At 29.9% G+C, this 25,760-nt stretch overlaps 1 protein-coding gene across 6 annotated transcripts in view; it reads right to left on the reverse strand.

The window, feature by feature from the left end:
- The window catches only part of FoxP (forkhead box P), a 42,088-nt gene that overhangs the window by 6,472 nt on the left and 9,856 nt on the right, over window positions 1–25,760 (reverse strand). Inside the window, exons 4-17 of one of the 6 annotated variants that reach the window (XR_010845114.1) lie at window positions 25,285–25,619; window positions 24,954–25,208; window positions 23,458–24,846; window positions 20,397–20,489; window positions 18,045–18,213; window positions 17,777–17,966; window positions 15,974–16,130; window positions 11,625–11,669; window positions 11,373–11,449; window positions 11,049–11,150; window positions 8,559–8,719; window positions 5,152–5,215; window positions 1,929–2,146; window positions 1,693–1,765 (exon numbers count right to left, since the gene is read on the reverse strand). Coding sequence is in view for 4 of the 6 variants with exons in the window: in XM_014418918.2 (XP_014274404.1) it covers window positions 1,693–1,765; window positions 8,559–8,719; window positions 9,147–9,271; window positions 11,049–11,150; window positions 11,373–11,449; window positions 11,625–11,669; window positions 15,974–16,130; window positions 17,777–17,966; window positions 18,045–18,213; window positions 20,397–20,489; window positions 23,458–23,671 (1,406 nt within the window). In the remaining 2 variants the exon portion in view is untranslated. Of the gene's footprint in view, window positions 1–1,692; window positions 1,766–1,928; window positions 2,147–5,151; window positions 5,216–8,558; window positions 8,720–9,146; window positions 9,272–11,048; window positions 11,151–11,372; window positions 11,450–11,624; window positions 11,670–15,973; window positions 16,131–17,776; window positions 17,967–18,044; window positions 18,214–20,396; window positions 20,490–23,457; window positions 24,847–24,953; window positions 25,209–25,284; window positions 25,620–25,760 lie in introns of those variants that run through there. The other 5 variants (XR_010845115.1, XM_014418916.3, XM_014418918.2 and 2 more) reach the window with 5 other exon arrangements.

The following is a 25,760-nucleotide window of genomic DNA, read 5'->3' on the forward strand; positions in this document are numbered from 1 at the left end:
TACATATTGAGGAACAAAGTATTAAAGTTGTCTCCAATATGTTAACTATTGTCTATTATTTAGGTCAAATACGAAAATTAAAAAAAAATATAATAAATTTTTTATATCGACTTCGGTCATTATTATTTTATAAACAATTTTTAGTCTAGAAAATATTTAAAGTGAGTTCAAATACAACACAATACAAGGTTAAGGACTTAAATTATGATTGGATGTATTTAAAAAGGATTAAGTTTGAGTTCCGTAGAACTTCAACTTACCATTAGAGTTCTATGTAGTTTGACAGTTATCACTATCGAAAAGAAAATCAATAGTCTAACAACTATTATTAGGACTTTCGATAACATTACTGGCGTCATACTTTTATCCAGTCACATCTTTTATTCTCGAAGAAAAAATTAAATAAATGTTTATTATTAAAATCATTTTAAATTATTGCATTAATATTGAATATTATTATATACTTTAATTTCTTGTCTGAACTGGTTTGTTTATCAGTTAAAATAAAAAATATCCATAAAAGAAAATAACATGTTGAGACAATATGGGTATTTTTATTATAACTTAATTAATATTAAATTATTTAATTATAGACAATTGAATAAAAAATGTTTTTTTAAAATTAAAGTAAGGCTGCTTAAACTTGAAAACCTATATACGGTTTTGTTTATTAAAGTTTCTTGAATAAAACTCTATACCTGAATCCATCTGTGATTCGGGAATATCATTTACAGGTTGGAATTTAGTCAATTATCCAATAATTGAATTATTGTTTTGTAAACGCCTCTATTTCTCTAGCTGACATTTCACAATTCCTATATTATTCTCATTTTCACTTTGCCTCCCTTCTTGTCTAAAATAGGTATAAAATTACACCTTCATCCACTGATGTATCCAATTAACAATTATGTCAGTGTTGTGTGTGAGGCAGTTTTTTTTTTTTTACGTAAAGTAAAATTCCATATGTAGTCAGTCACTTGTGACTTGTATCGGAAGGACTTCAAAACATATTAGAGTTATCATTTGACAAAGTATCATGAAATTTTTCATTGATAGTATCATCATCATCATCTGTGGCGCTACAACTCTTGTAGAGTCAAGGTCTCCCGCAACTTCGTCCGCTCTAATGGTTGCCGCTGCTCTCCAATTGCAGATTTCCAAGATAGACCTGGCATCCACTGCTACTCCATCGATCCATCGGGGTCTTCCTACTCTCCTTGTCCCATATATCCTTTCGTCCAGGATCATCCTAGGAATCTCATCCTGGGTCATTCTTAATATATGGCCTAAACTTTTGACCGGAAGTGTGTCTTTAACTACCGTAAATGGTTATTAAAAATGGGTTGTTATAAATTGACAAATAACAAAACAAGGTAACTAACAAATGGGATCACACAAAGCAACTAAGCAAACTTGTACTTTAACTTTGGCATAAATTGTTTGCTAATAAAAGTTGTAGATGTTTTCAATAATTTAATAGTTTCTTGGTAAGGGTTTATGCTTAAGCTCATAATGATGTTCATACTTCCTTCCTTTGTTTCAATTCTTTTGTAGTACGCAGTATTATCCTGAGATACAGAGTAATAATTTTTTTTCTCCTCGATAAATTAGCTAACAATTGCCTTTTCATTGGAATTGAAAAGATGAGAAAATAATCAGTTGCTTTTTAAGTAAAGGCACAATAGAAATTACCTGCAGACTTGAGTTAATTGTGTCACTGTATAGTCTTGAACATTTTGACGAGTTGTCATCTTGTGTATTATCCCTGGAAATTCATAAAAAAGATATTAAACACACAAAACAAGAAAAATGTGATGGATTCATGTCTTTGCAGCTGCATGAATTTCTAATCAAAATGATTTAGAATACAAAAAAAAAAAAAAGAACTTGAAAATGAAAAATAGCATTATATCACATAAAATACATACCTTTTATTTGCTTACTCGCATTGAAACTTTATTGAAAAATGGATTGATTGTAGTTTTGGATCCATATTGATAGGAGAAGAAATTGAATAATGTCACATGGCATAGCAAAAGCGTTGCTTATTTATTTATTTATTTTTATCATTTTATTGTTTACTTCAACAGCCAAATTCAAGCAACTAATCAATCTGGATGATAGCATTCCCAAAAACGTACTTTCCCTTTATCGGAAAACATTCTAAATATAAATACCAATCAATATAGAAAGTTTAAAAAAAAAAAATGTTTTTTAATCTTTCTTCATTTATTTATAATGTACTATTCATAAATAAAAGGAGAAGAAGTAAAACATTTTATCAAATGCCACAATTCATAAAAACTATACAGTTACAAATCCTATATGACTTGTAGTCTTAGCAAGTATTTGCATGCTAACATGCATCATGGACCTATTTAAATATTTTTATTTTTTTATATTGATAAGTATATACCATTAATAGAAACATTGCCAATTATAATAATGACATAGAAATTTGCGGCAGTCTGTAATAAACAAATCCCAACATTTCTTGCATATCATGTCAATATGTAGTCCACTGTTTAGTTCATATATGATTTTGTAATTGTGGGTTCACGATTTATTCTCCTAGCTCGACGTTTCACTGTTATAAAAGTTTTAAACTTCCCTAATCTAGAGATGTGGGGGGCAGCGGTATCAGCGTGGTAACGCGCCAGTCTACCAACCCATAGGTTGTCAGATCGAATCCCTGGTCCCACCCGGGCTTTTTTCAAGCACAAAATAATGCAAAACTCACTGACAGCCTCCCCCAGGGCATTTGTGAGGCTCGTTAGCCAATGGGTGGCACTCACAAAAAATAGGCGTGGGAGTGACGGACCCACCCAGCGAAAAAAACCACGTCAAGAAACGTGCGATGTATTAGTAAATGAAACGTGTAGAAATACGATGTATTTACTAATACATTTTGCGAGGACTTAGCCCTCCATGGTCTGTTGTCTATAAAATAATAATAATCTAGAGATGTAAATATAGTCAACAAATATAAATCTATAGTTTCCAAACATATCGAAATAGTACTTTGATATAACAAAAAATATTGATATTTAAATACATTGGGCCTTCATTCGTTCTTCCGGGTTTTTAAGCAGTAATAAGATAGTCGAGATTTAGAGTGACTGCAATAGCCATCACAACTAATGAAAATACTTTATTATTCTACAAATTAGGAAAATAAAATGTTAATAGTTGAATGTGGGTTAATATGAGGGGAGGATGGTCAGTTGGAAGATACACAAATAAACAAAACGTAAATACGTTTTTGTGCCGACGTTTCGACCTTAATTTCAGGCCTTCATCAGGTCTGAAAAGACAAAACGAGATAATAACCTCAATTCTTCCTTAATTATACGTAAAGTTATTTACTTGAACACTCTGTTTTTTAAAAAACATTTTCATAATTTATTCTGTATGATTCGCCCCCCCCCTTCCCCTGCAATATTATATTTTAAATTCTATTAATATCAACTACTAAGTATTTAATTTATTGTTATATATACGAGAGTAAGTCAATACTTAGCACTGTCGTTTTGCGTTGATGACGTGTGCTTTGTTTATGTTTTGTTATGTCTATGTAAGTTCCAAACTGCTAGGTTAGTTTCGTTATCGCTGTCGTGCTTTTAGTCATGTCTACTCCGCTTTCTATTTGCACCAAAGAAGAGCAATATTCAGTGATCCTTTTTTTGTGGTCGGAAGGCGTATCAGCCGAATTTCATCGAATACTTTCGGTACAATACGGGAACAGTGTTCTGCCACAACGGAGTGTCTACGAATGGATTGAAAAATTCAAAAATGGTCGCAAAAGTGTTACGCACTATGAAGGAGACGGGCGACAACCGTCACAAATGAGGTAAACATTTAGCGTTCATGGGTGCGTGCGGAAATGGTGCTCTTAGACAGACGAGTAACTATGAAGTGGCAGATCATCTGCAAATTAGTCACGGTTCTGAATACGAAATCATCCACATCAGACTTGGGTTTCATAAGGTTCGTGCAAGGTAGCTCCCAAAACGACGACGGAAGAAGCAATGAAAGAAGTGTTGCATCCCTACCAGTTCAACCGAAAACCTTTTATGAGGGCATCGCGAAGCTTGTACAACGATGGACGAAATGCGTTGAAAAGCAAGGGGACTATGTCGAAAAATGATGTACTTGTAAGTTTCCTATTTGATCACAATAAAATTTTATAACTATATTACGGATAATAATCGACTTGTCCTCGTATTTCTTAGTTTGTTTGTTATTTTATTTTTATTTTTATGTTTCTGTGAATTGAGGTTGTTATACCGTTTTGTTTTTTAGCCGAGATGAAGAGCTAAAATTCAGGTTGAAGCGTCGGCACAAATAAATAAGTTTTTTTTGTATCTTTGCTTACCGCACCCCGGCCATCTTCTCAAAATAGGAAAATTTCAACCAACAAAATTTTATCTCAACCTTAAGAAAACAATTTATTTTTACCCATAAAATAATGTGATCTGCAAATGGACATAAGAGGGATATAAAGTCACGATTGTTAACTAAGAAAATTGAATTTTCTGATTTCTCTTAAAGAATAAAACTCATCATCAAGAAGTATAACTGATCTCCCCTACGTCTAAAATTTCATATATTCTTATGAACAACGTGAGGAAAAGTCCAACTTTAAATTCTGTATGGATGAAACTGTCTCCTATGATAGAGCCAGAAAAAGTACCACGCGTCCAGCAATTTGTACGTGGACATGAAAATATACAAGATTGTCTAGCCTTCAGGAAACGCTTATAAAGATATTTCATACAAGTATACATAAATTATTTATTTTAACTTTTTCTTTTATCAATTAATTAAGTTCTTATTGATACATAACCATGAATGAATAATATCAATAAATCTCCATTGTTCTTTTGGACCCTCGAAATGAAAAACAGCTCTTATTAGGTTCAGAATAATTGTTTCCTTTTCTATATGAACAATAAAATATTGCTCTCAATCCAATAGCACTATGTCGTTTGTTAATAATAATAAAAATTACCTATATTAAAATTGGATATTCTGAAAAAATATTGATTCATTATTTTCTATAAGTATTAAACATTGAGAATTTCCTATTATCTAATCAACAATTCTAAGCAAAATTCTAGCTAGAACAAACTTTAGAAATGTAGCACCTACCTTAGGGTAATTTGAAATTTTCCCCTTTATTGATGTCCGCTGGCCTGAAGTGATCTCTCCTTTTCTAGGATTAAAAGTTTTTTCAACATATATCAATAAATCGCCTGTTATATTAATCATAGCAACACAGAGCCAATGTTTCTTCCCCCTATCAGTGTACCGAATCGTGACAGTCCTAAATGCCAAATAGTTAATAGAAATGAACTACGGCAGAACTCCAGTTGAAATGTTAAACAAATTTTTTTTCCATCATTAGATAATAGTGCAGTTATTAATTTTTAGCTTGAATTTGAAACAAAATGGAAAACCCTTAATAATTATAAAACTCAGGTTCATTTTTTAAACATCAAACAAAATCGTGATGAGGACAGATTGTGATTATGATAACGAATGATTCTTATTTGGAAGTTAATATAAAATACCTTCAATTTAAATCCTCGTATTCCCACAACACCCGTTTACGGCCTTCTTCAGACTTCTATCGGACCGCTTTGGAATTCTATTCCCTCCTTCATTCGTCGCTCTAATACCCTTCCAACCTTCAAATCCCGTATCTTCGGACATCCTTTGTCCACCCGATTCCCTAAGAATAAGTGTTAAAAGTTTTAAATTAAAATATATAAATAGATAGAAAGAGAGATACTATTTAACATAACTATTATTAGATGTTTTTATTATTTATAAAGAATCTGTAAATATGTATATACGACATATATTCATATAATCATCACTACATAATTTGTTTTCCTTGTATTTCATTTTATTTGATTATACCTTAAGATTTATTATTTGATGAGGATTTTTTATCTTTTTTGTTGGTTTATTTATTTTCTAAATTTGATGTTTCTGATTATTGTTTAAAGTTGTAAATATATAAACATACAGCACTTGTACCTTATTTGTTAATTATTTTTAGATCACTTAGATCTGATTCTTTTTCGTTTTAATGATTAATGATATGATATATGGCTTTATTTTATTTATTATATTTTTACTTTATATATTCTGTTAATTATTATTATTTATTTTTTCTTTCCTAATTCATTATGCTAATTATATTTTATGATGTTTTATAATATCATATTTATTTTGAAAATTTTGTATTTTACTCTAAGGATCTAAAGCCTAATTTTAATTAATATGCCTTTAATATTATCCTAAAGGGACAAGTCCCAGAATAAATAAAGAATATTATTATTATTACATAGTATTCTATCTTTTCCTGCAAACATTAGCGTATCCTTTCATAGTATTGGACCTTATCCTATCGAGCAGTTCCTTATACATTTCAATAAGTTTTGATCACTCTCCGATTCCTACTAGATTCTTCATAATCAAATTCTAAAACCTGGAGTAGATTGCGCCCCACTAATTTTATCGTAAACTTATCAGTCAGACTTCAACTAACACTCAAATATTAGAACAAAATATATCTAACAACAATTCCTTACAAAATATATATTGCCGGACCGTCCCACGGCCCATCCTAAGACCCTCGCTGCCCACTCGTGGTCCGCGGACCACTAGTTGGACACCACTAATTTAAATTAAAAAATCTTCTAGTATACTTGGAAATATTTTATTGAGCTGTAATGATGAATGAAAGCAACAACTCGCTCACAGATCTAACTACATTCATATTTCTTTTTATCTACAAAATAGGATTCCACACTGTCTTATCTACTTTCCGGCCTACCCCTTAGCGTATATCTAATCTTATATTTTCTGCTACTATTATAATTTATCGGAAATCTCTAGAGGTTTCCATTCTTCAACGCACGCGACCAAGATTCATAAAGATTATAAGGCAATATTAACAATCTCGTAAGTTCTTACTTTGACGTTATGGTACTGCAGGAGCTAAAAATAAAAGATAATAAAAGTAATTATAGTTATTTTTAATTGATTTAAAAAAATCAAGAACTTTTTTTTAAGTGCGCTTTTTATAAAACGTAATTTCTTTTTTCTTTTAAATTCAACGAAATAAAACTTTATTTCTATGGTATTTCTGATATTTCAATTTAAAGCGCTATATTAGTGGAAATTTGGGTAAATAAATAAATGTACAATGTAACCTGATGGAAGAATAAATAATAAATAAAAATATAAATAACTAAATAGTATCGAAAGAAGAAAAATTCTTTCGATACTATTTAGTTAAATTTATAAAAATTAATATACCCATTTATTTTTTTTTTTGGGGGGGGGAGGGGGCTTTTGTGCTGTAAAACTGATACGACGGGAAAAAATAATAATTTGTTATATTCCCAACATTCCTTACTATATACTATATGCTATATAATATCTTATGAAAATGGTTGTAATTTCCCTAATGCAACAATGCATATTAAATATTGCATATGACAGGGTATTACAAAAAATAATAATTCATAACAATATATTTAGAAGATTTAAAAAATTAAAGTTTTTTTTTAATTTTATTGTTTTTAGGCTTTGACATCGGGACCCTTGAAAAAAAACAATGACAGAATTATGGGATGATCCAGGCATCTTAAAACGGAACTAAGTACTTCTTAAGAGCCTAAGATCTTTAACTATTGCTCTCGAGGAATTGGAGATTCTTCAAAATTAGTTTTCAAAGTAGAAGTTTGAATATAGTTATTAAATTGTACTAAGTCACCATTATACGGTCACAGCACCTTCGTCTTAGTTGTTTTAATAAGTATCTCTATACTATCCATTATACATTAAAATCAATCGGATAAATATGACCAACCTATTAAAAAATCTTTTATGAAGTTTTATAGAAGGAGTTTTTAGGTTTTATGAAGGTAGAAGGTTTTGTATTAATTTTGAGACCAAGAATAATGACGAGTTAAAATATTAAACTCAAGTTTAGGCATATTATTCTTAAAAGTATTATTGAATTCGTTGTGAGGTTATCACGTGAGTGTATCTTTGATTTTTGAATTGGAGGAGTTCAGACATACATTTGAGAAAATTAGAAAGAATAATTTAGTATGAAGTGATGTCGACAAGTGTACTTCTTTGTCACCCATATCATCTTCGGTGACCATTCGATACATGTTCAACTCAAGATTTTTTCCGCTTCGACCCCCAACTTCCTTGATCCACTACTGTATTACACAATCATGTTTGTTGTTTAATTATAAACTTGGTAAAACCTGCGAACACTACTTTTTTTTTCATTAATGGAACTGAAGCAACTATAAATCTCCCTATAAGACCCCGAATCGTAAATGATTAAACAAATAGAGAGGAAACGAAACATTGGCCAGAGTGTGGTTTACTCCAATATTTGCAGAAGAGGAGCCATATATGCAAGGCACATCCAATACAGCTTTATAGCAGCCATAATATTGAGAGTAAGACAAGCAGAGTGGCAGGCGAAAGAGAGAGAAAGTGATTGGCTGTTGTGGCCTTACAGAGATGGGAGGGCGGTGGCAGGGTCGTATTTCCTTGGGCGGCCCCGTGATAAGTGCCTCCTCTTGACGAATTCTGCATCATCCACCATCCAGAACGAACCAAAATCATCCTCGTATCTGACGAAACACTTGTGAAGAGAGAGATTCGTGCGGATAGCGTTCTGTATAAAGTACACAGAGAACACAAGTTTTGTAGAACAAAAACTCCCGACACGAACATAACAGAGAAGAGGGGTAAAAGTTTCAAAAAGAAATAAAAGTAAAAAAGAGAAAAAGAAAAAGAGAAAAACTAAGCTGCCACTATTCGCTGTCTAACAATACATTTCCGATTGGGGTTTACCTGCCTCAGCTTCCACTCCTTTCTGCTTGATGATCCCGTTCGTGGTGGTGTATGTATCAATGTGTATATATAGATGTATGTATATGATATATTTGTATACTTAGGATTCTGATGCCAAAACATGCTAAGCCACACATATTATAATCAATTAACAAAAAGAAATGATGTTTGATATTTTAGACCCCCAATCGGTATGTTTGGAAGAAGATAATAGTGTAGCTGTTTAAACCTTTTCGTTGTTGACATACCCGCTGGTACAGCGTTGGGGTCTCCTTTTGTGGAATTCGACTTCGTCAACAGTCCATACGGCACCTTTAATGTTTTCCACCCGCATGAAACATTTGTGAAGGGATAGGTTGTGCCGGACTGCATTCTATAATTCATGAGAAAACTGTCAACGCTTATAACTCCAATGATTTCTGCCTCTCCTGATTAAAATCATTATTCAACAAAAATATAATAAACACATAATTGTAATTAGTCATCAATAAATAACCTGTTTCAAAAACTGAAATCTTATGACATGATCATTAACACCTCCTGTAATTGACACAGTGAAACTCAAACACATCGGGTGAATAGAATCCGTTCCAAACTTTATTGTTCATAAAATTTATTATAATGGATGATGCTAACTTTTGATGTTTTCTTATAAATGATTAACTTATTCATAAAAAAAATATTATATACTATGATGATCAGACCAATTTGGATATACGGAATTGAGCTCTGGGGCTCCACCAAACCATCAAATTCCTCCCGCATCCAATCCTTACAATCCAAAATCCTCTGTAAAATCCTTGATTCTCCTTATTACGTCACAAATAAACTCATCCACAAAGACCTTAACACCCCTTTCGTTCCATATTTTGCCCGAAAGAGATATGAATCTTTTCATTCCAGACTCCTTACCCATTCTAGCCCATTAGTTCTTAATCCCTCATCCTAAACAATCCCTGATAATCTTCCGAGGCGTTTGAAAAGAAGATAGCCACGGGACTTTCAAATTTAAATTAATTTTAAAAGTACCAAAATGATGGTTCCTTCCCAAGATTTTCAAGTGTTTGAAACATTCATACAATTTACTTATTGTATTTTTTTTTTGTATAGTTGTAAATTACAATAAATATACATTTAAAAAAAAACTTATTCATTATTGGACGAGCTCGCATATAACTGTAAATACCCTTTCTTAATTCATAATTATTATAATCATGAATGAGCTTCTCAAATATGGTAAACCAAACACACAAAATATTATGCTTATTTTATTATAAAGATTATAGCACTGCTATGTTATCAATTAATCTGAACACGAAAACTACACATTTGTTCGCATAATTGTTTGGTAATATTAAGTAGTTATCAGAATAAACATGTCCACTGTCAATATATATTTATAAGTTGAAAAAATATATTCAGTATGAGAAAAATATATCCGTATTCGACCATGTCTATAATACCCTATATTTTTCGAAAATAATAGGAAAATAACTTCTGACAATTTGTTACTGAATTTGCATTAAAAATTTTCACGAGAGTTATAAAATATTTTCTTTTGCTTATAATATTATTGTATCGTCATCTGGCTATATAAACTATATTTGAAGTTTCCCTGTGTCAAACACCCGATAGCGTTTTTTTATCACAAAAGATTTTATTTCAGCATTACGAATAAAATAAATTAAAAATACAAAGAAAAAAAAATTGTTTAATATGTATTTATTCCACAGGTTATTTATTCACCTGCAAACAGGGTTCATTGTGACTTAAATAAATAAAAAAGAAGATACATAAGTATACATAAAGAGTACATTTATGACACTCGTGATTTAAAAAAATACCATAGATGTAGCTATTCTTATTTTCACCAGAAACTAGAAAAATAGTTTAATACTGTATTGAATAATAATCAAATAAAGCATATATAAAAAAAAATTAAAACGTCTTCAATTTAAGAACAAATACAGAATATGTAGAAATAAAACTCATGAAACTGTAACTGTTCTCCATAAATTGAATTGACAATACTGTGTTTGTATTGGCATAATTTATGTTACAAACACATTTTTCTTTTGTAACAAATTGTCAGCATTAAACCAAATAATACCATGGGGATTATATAAAAATAAAGGAAAAATCTCTTTTACCTTCCAGGTAGCTGCGTTTCTCCTGAAGTAGCAGAAGGTGTTTTGAAACCAATTGTAGATTTCGTTTAATGTCAATTGTTTGTCAGGTGACTCAATAATAGACTGAGGGGGAAAAAATTTATAATTACTAACGAATAATTTATTTATTAATTTATATTATATTATTTAATAATTCATTACAACTGTCGAGTTGCATAACAATGCAATTTTATTTAAGGATTAAAATGTATACGATATGGCTATTAATCTATAACTACTTTACTGACGAACAAGTTACTAAATCATGAGATACTACCAAAAATTTCATTTAAAAATATATTGTACCTGTCTAATTAATGATGCATACGTAAATGGTGGACGAACGTCGGCGTTCTTGTAAAATTCTCTATTCCTTTCAATTTCTACAAAATATAAATAACGTAAGCAAAATCAATATAATTTGAAACAGTCTGTTCAAGTCATACTAAATATGATTTCGGAAACAACCAAGGACAATAATAAAATACAATAGCAATAAAAATAACCACAACAATAAGATTATTTAATACAGAAATTAATAAATTCTTGATAAAATACCTTGCTGGACGTCCAGTCCTGCCCGTTCTAACATATAAGGAAGGCCTGGAATAAAATTAAATGGAATTAATCAGGAAGCACAAGATAATAAAAGTTTAATAAATAGTCTCACGACCAATTCTCATTAATTGTTAATAATTATAATTTTTATGGGAATTCTTTTAGTACAAGAGCCGGGAAGAAAAAAAGGCAGTTATCTCACCCCAATTTTTGATTACTTTAATGAAAACTATGAATAATTACTAGTCAAAACTGATGAGTCTGCCAAGTATAGGTAAGATGAATAAAAAATGGAAGCTGTTTCAAAACGTTAAAAATAATTAATTTTTCATTCGGAGCTCTATATCTTTAAAACTACGATCAATAGAAAATCTAAGAGAACATCATTTAAAGAAGAATAAATTTGCTGAAATATTAGCCCTAATAGTTCTCGAGATATAGCAACATTTCATAAAAATCTACTGAAATATCACTAGTTGGTTAATTTATTTTTAGAGATCTATATCTCAGGAACTATGTGACGTACAGATGTCTGTTAGCACTCAAATTAAAGCTAGTAAAGTAGTTTATGACGTTCATTTTCTTAGGAGTAGTAGTTTTCAAGAAATTTGACAAAATAAACTCACAAAATGTTAATTTCTAGTTATTCGTATAAAATGTAGGATTTTTGAGAAAAATATATCTCTAGACCCGTAAGACACATATGTCTACTATAAAGTAGTTAATGACACTTCTCTTCGTAGGGGTAGTAGTTTTTATGATATTCACATATGAATATAAATTTGGCAAATGATAATTTTTCTGAACAACTATAAATCAATTTATTTTAGGAAATTGCATGTAAACTATTACTGCTACGAAGATAAACATTATAAACTACTGTATAGATCATTAAACTAGCTTTAATTTGAGTGCTAATAGACATATGTACGTCACATAATTCCTGAGATATAGATTTCTCAAAATAAACTAACTATTTAATGGTAATAAATAATCTTTCAGTAGATTTTTAAGAAATGTTGCTTTTTAAAAAGCTATATCTCGAGAACTATTGAACGGAAATAGCTCTATTAGGGCTTACATTTTAGCAAATTTACTCTACTTTAAATGATGCTCTCTTAGATTTTCAATTGTTGTTGGTAGTTTGGTATCTTGATAATTCCAGATCCCTATCAAGGCTCTTCAAATCAAACTATAAATGTACTATTTTTCTTCGAGCCGTTTTTAGTTATGCCCCTGTATCATACATAAACACATCATTGCTGTAATTAGAAATTGAGATAACATTTAGTTATTTAATCGTAATTAATGAAAATTAATTACGATATCTGCAATAACATTTTTTCCCACGATTTTCTAGTGATCCTTTAGTTTCACGGAACTCTTTGTAATCGGATTGATGCCCTACATAGATAGAAAAAACATTAACTAATTTGGCTCCTTAGTTTTCGAAAAATAAAATGTACATAAGTAATAAAAAATTTGATTTTTCTTTCGGAATCGAAGTTTTTCTTCTGAACTGTTGTTAGTCTATTGTTATATGGTCAATTGCAGACGTGATCATCTATCTATTCTTGAAGCTTAGACACCACGATATAACTATTTAACTGAAAATCTTAAAATCTTAAAACCTGTCCAAGTGGTATTATAGTAAGTATAGTTTAAACTTAAAAACTTAAATTGACTATAAAAACCACTTATTTGGTCTTGGTTTAATTTAAATAAATTATTAATTCTGAAAGAGCTACAAATAAGTTATTAAGTAGTATTGTTTTCTTTAACTTTTCAATGGAATAAATGCATTTGATTTATTATTTCCCTCAAAATAAATTTCGCTAGCTCAAGCTCCATTTTACTTTAGTTTAAGTACTAAAGTATTCTGGAACACACCCTAAATTTATTATAAATATAAATTTATACATTAAACTAAAGAATATATGTATATATATTTATATTTTCTGGAAAAAAAATTGTAGAGAGAAATGCTATATTTGGCCATGTTACCCAAATATATAACTATAAATTCATTTATTTGTATTCCCATTATTCTAACCATGGTTGGGGCCCAAGTATTTCATTTTTGGGACCGCCACTTAATGAAAAAGTCGACGCCCCAAGGCCAGATTTCGAACTGGCGCAACCCGCAGATCTCAGAACGATAGACTTGCGCCTTACCCCTGAGCTACGGGCGTCCCATTAACATGAAATAACAACAGAAATTATTGTTGTTCTTTTCTAACTTTCCTATTTACAATCAATAATCTTCAATACCCTGAATACACTATATCATGGCTTTTTTTCCCTCCCTATTTCCCTATTTAAAAAAATTATTTCATTTGACAATAATATTATTGTACATTTATTTGGCGATTTTATTCTCATATTACCCCTCTCCAGAAATCTGCAACCAACGTTTGATCCGATAAACAAGAATTTATCATTAGATAGCAATATAAAACAAGTCAAAGACACAGTAGTCACAGCAGTAGATAAGTTTAAAAAATAAATAAATAGATTTAAAAAAATATATAGATTTAAAAAACAAATTAGTTAAAAGTAATAAGTAAATGAATAAATTAGTTAAAACACAATTAAACAGGTATAAAAAAAAATTTTAAAAAAAAGAGAAAAAATTTATCTATTTATTTATATTTATATAGAAAATTTATACATCAAAGACTGTACTAGCTATTCCTGTGTATTAAAAATAAAATAATTTTGGGGTGAACATAACTTAAAAAAAAAATGTTTCAGTGAGGTTATTACCTACGTAAAAATTTTGCATAACATGGGCGGCTAGTTGTATCAACAATTGATAATAGCCTTGAACTATCGCCTCTCGAATAATTGATTTAGTTCTGGTACGTATCAACTGCCTGAATACGAATAACAGTGAATGGCCAACACAAAAAGAAAAAAAATGAAAAATGTAGATATATAAGAATTTCTCTATAACCTATTTAACTCTTCTATTCGATTTTGTAGGCCAGTCAAATTAGGTCCAAAAAAGGGTTCTGTGTTGCAAAAGTGGGTGCTTTTATTTGTAAATATGGGTGCAAATATGTAAAAAAAAAAATGCTAACACTACTTTGGGAAGCCAAAACATTTCGAAATTTAAGGACTTTCTATCGCCCATAACTTCTACTAAACTCATAGTGAAAAAGTAATTGTAAATTGAAAAAATTAAATTCTGGGTTTAATGAGTACCAAATATTAATAATTCGGTCGAGTTGTATTGTAAAAACACAGTCATAAAGAGACCATTTTTCCCTAATTTGAAAAAACTGAGATATAGCATCGTCGGATTATAACTGTAGTTTAAGAAGTAACCACTTGGCCGAATTATTATTTTTGGTACCCTGACGCATAATTTAATATTTTTAATGAATGGAATATGGTCCGGGTGCGGTAAAAAAAAACTCAAATAGTAGATAATTATACTATTTTATTGAGGCAACGTTTCGCTCCACGTTGCAGGGGTTCGTCAGGGCTGTTTTGACGGCAGTCAAAAATAAAGTACTTTAATATTTTTAATTTATTACACTACATTTTTTTCGCTATGAGATACTTGTAAGTAGTTATGGGCTAAAAGCAAAAAAAAAAAAAGTCACAGAATTCCAGGTTTTTGAATGTGATAAGTTCACCTGAAGTCGAACTAGTCACTATTTTTGTTTTTTGTATGTCTGTACTTATATATTAAAAAAAAAAGTTTCTATCCCACTTTTTGTTAAAAAACAAGCCCTGATTTGACTAGACTATTGGGAATGACCGTCATTTTGTTCAGATTTCAACCGTTATGAAGATATGAAGGATGAGTTACCAACTACAAAAAAAGGAAATCATCAAAATGAATGTTCTTTTAATGCGTTGGTTAACTTAACTCATAAACTTCGTCATTCTAAAACCGCTTTCCGTGATTTAAACTTCCAGGGTGGTTCCAAATAAATTTCCTGATGTATTTAGAGATGGAAAAGGAAACTACTTAATGAATAAGAGCTAATAATCGAGAACCATGATGTACTTTAAAATTTATATTTTTATGTTTATTTGATTTTTATTTATCTATCTATAATATCAATAGATGGAGATGATGATTTCTAAAAAAATGTTTTTAAAATAAATTTACATGAAATCGGTCACAAAAGCTTGTAATAACACATTTTTGAAAGAAAAAATATTAACATTCATGTATGCAGCTCATAAATCCACAATTCAAGGTTCCAAAATACATTTGAAATTTTATTTTGAAAAAATTGTTGTTCTTATATCTTTTTTTTTAGCAACTTTTTTGAAACAATTAAATGCAAGAACGTTTTGTGAAACTTTTATTTTAAAATTTTAATTTTTACCTCCAGTTATTGATAACGCTGACTTATCGGATATTCTACGTTTTGTTGAGCTTGGAGTCGGTGGCCTGAGGGGAGATCTGGCTGGTGTTGACTGAGGATTTGCGCCAATGAAACCAGGAGATGAACTTCTCTTGGGTACGCTGGAATTCCTCAATACCTGAAACGATATATTTTTTTATTTTGCTTTTTCTTGTTGGATAAATATATTTGCTTTCAAATGATAAGTATTGGTAGAACTCAAACAATCTCTTTAAACAGGTATGTTTGAGCTTTTGTATGGGTATTTTACACAAGCATACATGAGCTAATGGTAGCAAGTTATACACGTTCAAGTAGGCTTGACAAGCATGCATAGTCAATCTTTTTGCACTAAAATACATGTGTATAAGAATATAATTATATCTGCTTTCCCAAGCTGCCTGCCTAATTGAATGAATTTGAATCATGCTTGCAAATCGTGCTTGAACTTATGATTAACATTAATGTTCTCTTTTTTACTAAATAATTCAAAACATTATCCAAATTATAGTCTCAAAACTTTTATTGTTTTTACACGTCCAACGTTTCGGCCAATTCGGCCATCTTCAGGGACAATCTTAATTCACTATGAAACATATTATTTAATATTTTTCCAAACACTTCATACAGGCTATTCTGCCCAGGTCAAAACATTTTTATCCAATAAGTCAAATATCCATTAAAATTCACAGTCAAAAATATTTTTCATTTTACCACTATCATACACTTTTATTACAACCTTACTTGTTACTTACAACAAGGATTGTTTCAATAAGGATATGACTTAACCCTATGGTTTGTGTATACGGTAGTGATTTGGTGAATAATTTTAAAATAAGAAGATTTAGATTTTTAATAAATAAAAAAAAAAATAAGATTTTAACTTATAATAAATGACCTGGGCAGAATAGCCTGCATAACAAATTTTAAATTTTAATGTGAGGAGGAATTTATAATTGAAGATGTCCTTGAGAATGGCTGAAATGGCCGAAACGTTGGACAGTTGAAATAAAAAGTGTTAAGACAAATAAGGATACAAATTTTGATTTATTTAATAAATTATTATTATTATGATTAAGCTAAAATCCGATAAATAAACATTAATATTATCGTATTATTAGCTTTATTTAAATATAAAAGAAATAAAACAGTAATGCGTTTTTTCAGGAAAAGTGGACATCAGTCATATCTCACCTATATAGGGTATAACAATTAATTGATTAAATTATTTATGATATTATTCATAATAATACAAATCAGTTATACTTTGAAATCTACATGTGTATGATTATAGATAAATAAATTCTACTCAAAATCACGAGTTTTAGAAAACCTAAAAATAAAGCTCTGTATCCACTAGCGATAAAATATGATTAAAACTAGACAACAATAAACAAATTTTGATGTGGAGGATATGTTGAATTTCATTCATATAGGTAGTATACTTTTTGAGTATCAATTATATATATATATTTTTTTATCTAACATAAAACAAATTTACAAAGCAGATACTTAGTCTAGTGCTCAATAAAATGACATGGGCCGTATAAATTAAAAAGAAAACCTGGGGGACCTTAAATCCTGCATTTCCGTTGAAAATTGAGAATTATTTTTTACACCGAATTTATGTAAATAAATAAAAAAATGATCTGAATAAATTTATAGCTACTAACACTATTTATTGTTTCTAGAACAATACATACAATAGAACAATACAATACAACAGAACAATGTGGCAGCTGAGTGGCTAAAGTAACTGTTACTAAAATTATGTTATTTTCTTACATTCGAAATCTCAGGGTTGGTTTCCGGATCGGGTGCAGACTGCTGCTTAGACATGTGGAGGTGAATCATCATAGCTTGCAACCTATCTCTTTCCTTTTGTAACTGGAGTTCTAATTGTGAAACAACTTGCATTTGCACCCTAGCTTGAGCAGTTGATCTGTCGTCCAAAGTGTGTTCATTATTCAAATGTCTGAAAATATTAAAAGGCTATATTTACTATTAATCTAAGAGGAAAATGAACATTCATGATTTATTAGTTGAACCATACTTTAAGAAAGTTTTCATATCTTCACAGAGAGTATCGCAACCAGGCCACTTGCATACTCCATGACCAAACAGTAATTGTACTTTTTCACTTTTATTATCAATATTTAATTCTTCTTTTAGAGTTGGTAAGCTCCCATTCACGCATTCCCTTCTGTTTTGGCCTACCGATCCTTAAATAATACATTCACATCAGTAAATAAAAAATAAATATGATAGTGTAACCAACCATTTACTATGCTTATATAATATTATTTTTTTAATAATTTATTTATGTCATTTACAACTGTATAAAAATATATACTACAAGTAAATTTGCTGTAGGTGACATAGTGACATGATACAAACATGTGGAGATACAACAGGGATTAATATACTTTTTTTAGTAGAATCTATTGTTTAAAAGTTATGGATGGAAATTCGAAAGAAAGGCCTAAAAATTTTCATTCGTTATTTTATTAAAATAATTAGCTACTTGTTAACCGTTTTAGGACCGCCAAAAATGCGTTTTCATAGTAATTTTGGATTCATATGGCCTCAATTTTTGGCAAAATATCAAAAAACAATTAGATAAATAATGATATAGATTATAGAGATAAAGGACCTTCATCCAGAAACGTTTAAAAGATGTTTGAATTAACTGTTTTAGGAACAAATGTTTTTATTATTTATTTATTTGATACCAGATCGGCCTGGTGGGCCCTGGTACATATGACCTTTTTTTTTTCTTTTTTTTAACAATTGATTTTGGGGAGAGGGGTATAGTCTCGTACAAAAGATACCCCAGACTATATACAACATTATAATTAAAAGAAAATAAATAGATAAAAATAATGCTTCTTAATAAAAGAGAAAAGTAAAATTAATAACAAAAAATAACGATATTCGTAGACCTAACAAAACAAACAATTGTCTTCTAATGGTAAACAAACAAAACAAGTTAATTTGAAAAAGAAAAACCGAAGAGAGAAAAAAAAATAAACAAAATAGAAGTAGTGTGAATTATAGAATTAATAAATATAGAATTTATAACGAGATGTAACAAATTCTTTTACATTGTGATAATATAAAAACCAAGCTGTTAATTATTAAAAAAAATTTGAAAATGGAGTTGGCTGGTTTAGGAATTTTAAGCCAGGTATATTAAATTCCTAGTAATTTTGTGAACACTAAAGCTTCAAAAAAGTTTTCTTTCACAGTTTCTTCCACTGCATGAAAACAAAAAAAAATCTAGTGATGCATCACACAACTTACCACACTATTTTTAGCTTAAATTAATTTTTACTTGTTTCAGAACGTATATTTTAGTATTACTCACTGTGGTAATAATCTTCCAAATGAGCCTTTCAGTTCACTGATTGACAAACTCAAGTTTTGACAGTTTTCAAAAAAGTTCTTTTAGTAATATTTCTCATTGAGAAAATTTAAATATTTTTCTTTTGTAAAAGTATGGCAGACATAAAATTATAACAGTTAACTAAAGTTTAAATTTTGCTCTTTACCTTTTATTCAATGCTAAATTGTTTTAGAATCACTATTAGCATATACTAGGAATAATTTAATGGAGTTATCCAGTAACAGTTAATGTTCGAACAGACATTTTGTTTATGCCTTTATCTCATATGCAAAAGTATGCAGAAATATAAAAATTAAAGACGTTACTAAAGTTTATATTTTGCTCTTTAGTATTTATTCAATGCTAAATTTTTATAGAACCACTATTGAATATACTACGAATGGTTTAATGTATTTATTCATCCTGAAAACTGAAAGCATGAAATATAGCATAGGTAAAATAAAAAAATTAACTATTTCACAACTGTCATGGCATGAAAACATTAATCAAACTGGCGAAACGGAAGAACGCGTTCCGCAAGCGCCTGTCAGTAATAGTTAAACTCGTGTTTTGTTTATGTCTTTATCCTCATTCTCATTACTTTCTATGACATTATATTATATATTATTTTTTCTGAACAATTTGGCTTTTCAACGTTATGTAATACATCTATATTATTACTTTTATTTTGGGAAACGTGTTTTCAACCTGGAAAAAATTCTTTCCCTCTTATCTCCTATAATACCACCTATATAATTACATCTTGTCCTAAAATACTTGATTCGTTACTTTATTGAATTAATAAACTAATTATAAACAATATAATACATAAAACCAATAACGTCGTATGTAACTTAAGTGTGCACTAGAACGAAGCTTCGGAGCATTTGTATGTCGAAAAATGTATTCGTTCTGATTGATTTGGTTATTTAGTTTTTAGAACTTGATTTAATCAAATGAAAAAAATATGGAATATTTGACTAATAGATATCAACCAAATCGTAACTATTATTGACTTACCAGCAATACCATGGACTTTTTCGCCACTAAGTTTATCATCTTCACTGCTTATTTTTCCAATTGTTGAACCTTCCTCGCTTTCACTGTGAACCACTGCAAAAAAAAAATTAATCATAAAATTAATTTAAAATTAAGTTGGTTGGTGTCAGTATGTGCTGCCTAACTCACTAACTCCGTAGATCGTTTTGTTTAAATTTTTCCGTCCGATTTCTTCCATAGGCAATTCATGTCCAGTTTAATTATGATAAGTTGCATTTCACGTTTTAAATAAAACTAAAAATAGATTTTGAAAAGAAAATTTTTTTTCTCTGATTTTGATATTTATGTTATATTTAACAAGTAGATGAGAATTGGAGGAGCTGGTGCAGCTTACTGAATAACTCTACTTTTTTTTATGACCTCCTTCCTGGTCATTTGTGACTGGCGGGGGTGGTTATCTACTGGATACCAACCTATTGTATTTATGGAGAGGGGTCAATTTTTCATTTCGTGGGACCACCACTGTAATAAAAGTCGACCCCCAAGGCCGGATTCTAATTGGCGCCACTGCACTCCGTGCTAATAATAGTTGGCGCTATAACTCACTCGGCTACGAACGGAACTTCGTATAAATCAGTATAAGTCGGCACTTATTTACTCATAGATATTTAAATCTCTTTTTATCCCCACCTTTCTCTTAACAGCCAATCGCTCCAATCCGTCCTTAGACCTCTTCTGTCCCGAGTTAACATTCTGATTGCGATGAGCTATCATTTCGTTCAAGAATATTTGGTAATCATCTATGCTCACTCGCCAGGTTTATCCTCCTATCCAATGACTGGCGAAGCACCCACTCCACAGTTGGTAACTTTTTGATTTACTTAAGTTATCATATTTTGACTGTCTATGTCTCTGAAGATTTTTCATCACAATTTTATCAACATAAACTAACCATAGTATTCTCGCAATAATACCATCAAAAACAGTTGGCCATTTAAGAAGAAGAAGTCCTTATGGGCAGAGAACGAAGACAACTAAAGAGAAATACATTTTGTCTTAAAACATCCAACGTTTATAGCAGTTCACAACTTTATATGACCAACTTCCATTCTTTATACTCTAACCACAACAAATTACTCATAATTGAAATATCATATATATATATATATATATAGGTTTTATTCTGAAACGTTGGATAAAAGAAAGATACCTAATTCTGCATGCTAAGAAATACCCCCACCATTTTATTTCTACTTCATAATATTCAATCATTACTTTTAAAATTTTTTATTACCTATAATCACAATAAATTGTTGAAAATGAAACGACTGAATTTAAATCGTTAACAAGGTTTACCAATGTCTCACGCAATGAAAATATAAGGCAGTTCCTCAATTATCTCTAATTGTCGGATTTAAGTAATCCGATATTTTCGATTCATTATTGAATTTGTATAAAGTAGGGGTCGGGCGTCTCATTTTCAGATACCCCCCTTTGCCGCGGACACCGGAAGACCCCAAAGACGTCGCCACTGCGATGCCGCCCAAATTATCTATCGTGGCATGCAAGCTAGAACCTGGACTGCGCCTACTACCACGCTAAAGCCGAGGACATAGTACAAGAGCCAGGAAGAAAAAAAGGCAGTTATTTCACCCCAATTTTGATTACTTTAATGAAAACTATGTATAATTAGAAGTCAAAATTTATGAGCCTTCCAAGTATAGGTAGAGGGAATAAAAAATAGCGGCTGTTTCAAAACGTTAAAAAAAATTAATTTTTCATTCATCTATATCTTTAAAATTGCAAACAATACTAGAAAACTTAAGAGGACACTATATAAATTAGAGTAACTTTCCTGAAATATTAGCCATAAAAGAGCTATTTACGTCCAATAGTTCTCGAGATATAGCTTTTTAAAAAGGAAAATTTCTTAAAAATCTACTGAAAGATTATTAGTTAGTTAATTTATTTTGAGAAATCTATATCTAAGGAACTATGTGACGTACAGTTATCTAATAGCTCTCAAATTAAAGCTAGTTTAATGGACTATAAAGAAGTGTAACCTTTACCTTCGTAGAAATAGTAGTTTTCATGATATTTGCTAAAATAAATTGATTTATAGTTGTTCAGAAAATAAATTTGATTTATGAAAAACTTTATTTCAGAAACCATTGGACGTACTGATGTCTGCCAGCGCTCAAATTAAACCTAGTTAAATTTACTATAAAATTGTCAATTATGTTTATCTTTGTACGAGTAGTAGTTTTTATGATATTTGACAAAATAAACTCACAAAATGTTAATTTGCTAGTCGTTCGTATAAAATGTTGGATTTTTGAAAAAATATATCTCTAGATCCATAAGACTCACATATGTCTGCCAACGCTCAAAATAAAGGAAATTTAACTTACTATAAAATAGTATATGACACTTATCTTCGTAGGGGTAGTAGTTTTTATGATATTCACATATGAATATAAATTTGGGAGATCAAAATTTGTCCGAACAACTATAAATCAATTTATTTTAGCAAATTTCATGTAAACTATTACTCTTACGAAGATAAACATAATAAACTACTTTATACCTCATTAAACTAGCTTTAATTTGAGTGCTAATAGACATCTGTACGTCAAATGGTTTTTGAGATACAAAATTTTCAAAACAAATTCACTAACTACTGATTTTTTAGTACGTCCCAAACAAAATGTTTATGAAATGTTGCTTTTTAAAAAGCTGTATCTCGAAAACTATTTAGTGTAAATAACTCTATTAGGGCTCATATTTTAGCAAATTTACTCTTCTTTAAATGACGTTATCTTTGGTTTTCTTCTCTTGTTCCTACTTTTTAAGATATAGAGCTCCGAATGAAAAAATTTTTTTTTTTATCGCTTTGAAACAGCCACCATTTTTTATTCCCTCTACCTATACTTGGCAGACTCATCAATTTTCCCTATTGATTATACATAGTTTTCATTAAAGTAACCAATAATTGGGGTGAGATAACTGCCTTTTTTCTCCTCTTGGGCTCTTGTACTATGATATTGTGTCCGTAAATACAAAAAAAAAAAAAAAACCGTACTTGTTTGTTTTCCTTGACAATTTCCAGATTCGTGTTGGGATGTGCCGGGTTGAAGAGCGTACTGCCTCTGTGACATTTGTATCTGTTGGACGATTTGCTGTTGATGGACGACCATTTGTTGAAGCGTTTCCACATTATTCGTTTTATCGTGTGTCTGTACAAGTTGCGATTGTTGAATAATGTTTAACTGAAGTTTATCCTGAAGTTGCTGCATTGTCCTTTCAACTTCTTTCTTATAAATGTCTTCTAAGTTTTCGGATTTCTGAAAATTATAAATGCAAATTAATTCAAATATTAGTGATGAGTTATGAATATGATTAGATACAATTATATAAACTAAAAAGTTTTAAATATGAATTGAAAACTGTGCCCACAAAGATATCAAACGCATATAAACAACATTTTATCACAAATGCTTCCAAATATTACTTTAATATGTGTAATACATCGTATTATAAAGCCTCCAGCTACAATGGAAGCAAAAATACATGCAAAACACAGATCAAATAATATTTAAAGGACATTCAAGAAGCATTCATAATATTCAAAATAAACTCGACAAATATTTAATTATAAATTGTTATATTAATATTTAACAACCTCGTATCAGAAATGCTTCCAAATATTACTTTAATATGTGTAATACGATGTATAATAATGCCTCCAGCTACAATGGAAGCATAAATACATGCAAAACACAGATCAAATAATATTATAAAGGGCATTCAAGAAGCATTCATAGTATTTAAAATGAGCTCTACAAATATTTATATTATATATTGATGTTTAATGAGCGCTAATTATTATTGAGTCATAAAATATTATTTCTATCTTAATGTAAGGTTTATTTTTAAGCAATGAATTCTGAAATGATTCATACCTGTATGTTTATGATGAACCATGTTTAACAATCTTTTTTACCTCGAGAATAGAAACAATACTGTCGAATAAAACAAATTATGTCTTACAATTATTAAGTAAACTATTTTAGAAAATAATTGATTTTTTTTTTTTATTTCTAGGCTCAGAAATAATATATTTTTTTTTATTATAATTTTATGAAATATTCTTAAATTTTTAATGTCATTTCATTATTTATTAAACGATTGTAAGAATATTATAATTGTAATCAATTTGAGAGTAGAATATACCGCCGAAGTCCTGACGGCATGTATTTATCTTATTACCCTTGATTCTTCTACTCATCATTCGAAACGAATGTTACCACTGGACACTCACTAACATCCAATATTAATCGTAATTATGTTTTAAAATTAGCAAACATTTTTTTCTAAACGAATTCGCTTCAATCTCTGATGTTCGAGTTCTTCCGATGTTCCAGAAAAGGTTGTTCTCATCTCCAGAATTCACCGAAACTCGCTGTCCAATCTTTAGAGGGAAAAAAACAAATTAATTAACAAGTTCCTTCTCTCTAAATTTATTAAAATATTTATTTTAACTAAGCAAGTATTACCTAGGTTAGGGTATGTACTTACCACGATGTGGGGATGTACTCTTCTCTTCATCATGATTTTGATAAACATAAGACTGGAAAAACTATATTTCAAACAGAATCCTTTTCCTTATTCAATCACTATATCGGTATCATTCAAAAATAACTAAATATTATTTTTTTTATTCAATAATAACTGATTAATCGTCTTTAAAACTAATGTAATCACTCCAGGTATCATTGTCAAGCTTACTTCTATTCTGATTTTATGGTAGTGTGTATGGCTTTCATCTCCATTCTGGAAAAGTTAAAAAAAACAAAAAAAAAATTATATGTTAATACATTTCACTTGGCATATGGGTTTAGTAGAAAACCTGTTGCAGTAGTTTTTCATCTGTGTATGTTCTTTCTTCAAAACTGCCTGAGTTATTATAAGTATGGCTCAATCATGGATGAAACCTCAGAGTAGAGACGAACCATAAATTCAACATAAACGTGAAATTATTTACAAAAGATATATTGTTCTGTATAGCCTGGTGATTTTCAAGGATTTTTCCAGTCACATTAACAACATCAACAAGGAATATATATTACAAGGGATATAGCACATTCAAGAACTGAAGCAAGCGGGCAGAATTTTGGTTGAAGTTACCGGATAATTCTCCCAAACATTCTTATTATAATGAGCTTCGTTGCTCCAATTTACAGTCTGAAACAAAATTAAAAAAAAAAAAATTGAAAAGTGACTAGTTGTAAAGAATATTCATTATAATGATATACTTTAAAAATAATATTTAGCATAACTCGATTTCTTTTATATATATATATATATATATACAACACTGACAAC

The sequence above is a fragment of the Halyomorpha halys genome, unplaced genomic scaffold (assembly GCF_000696795.3).
Source record: "Halyomorpha halys isolate HHAL.00 unplaced genomic scaffold, Hhal_1.1 Scaffold213.1, whole genome shotgun sequence".
Classification (NCBI taxonomy): domain Eukaryota; kingdom Metazoa; phylum Arthropoda; class Insecta; order Hemiptera; family Pentatomidae; genus Halyomorpha; species Halyomorpha halys.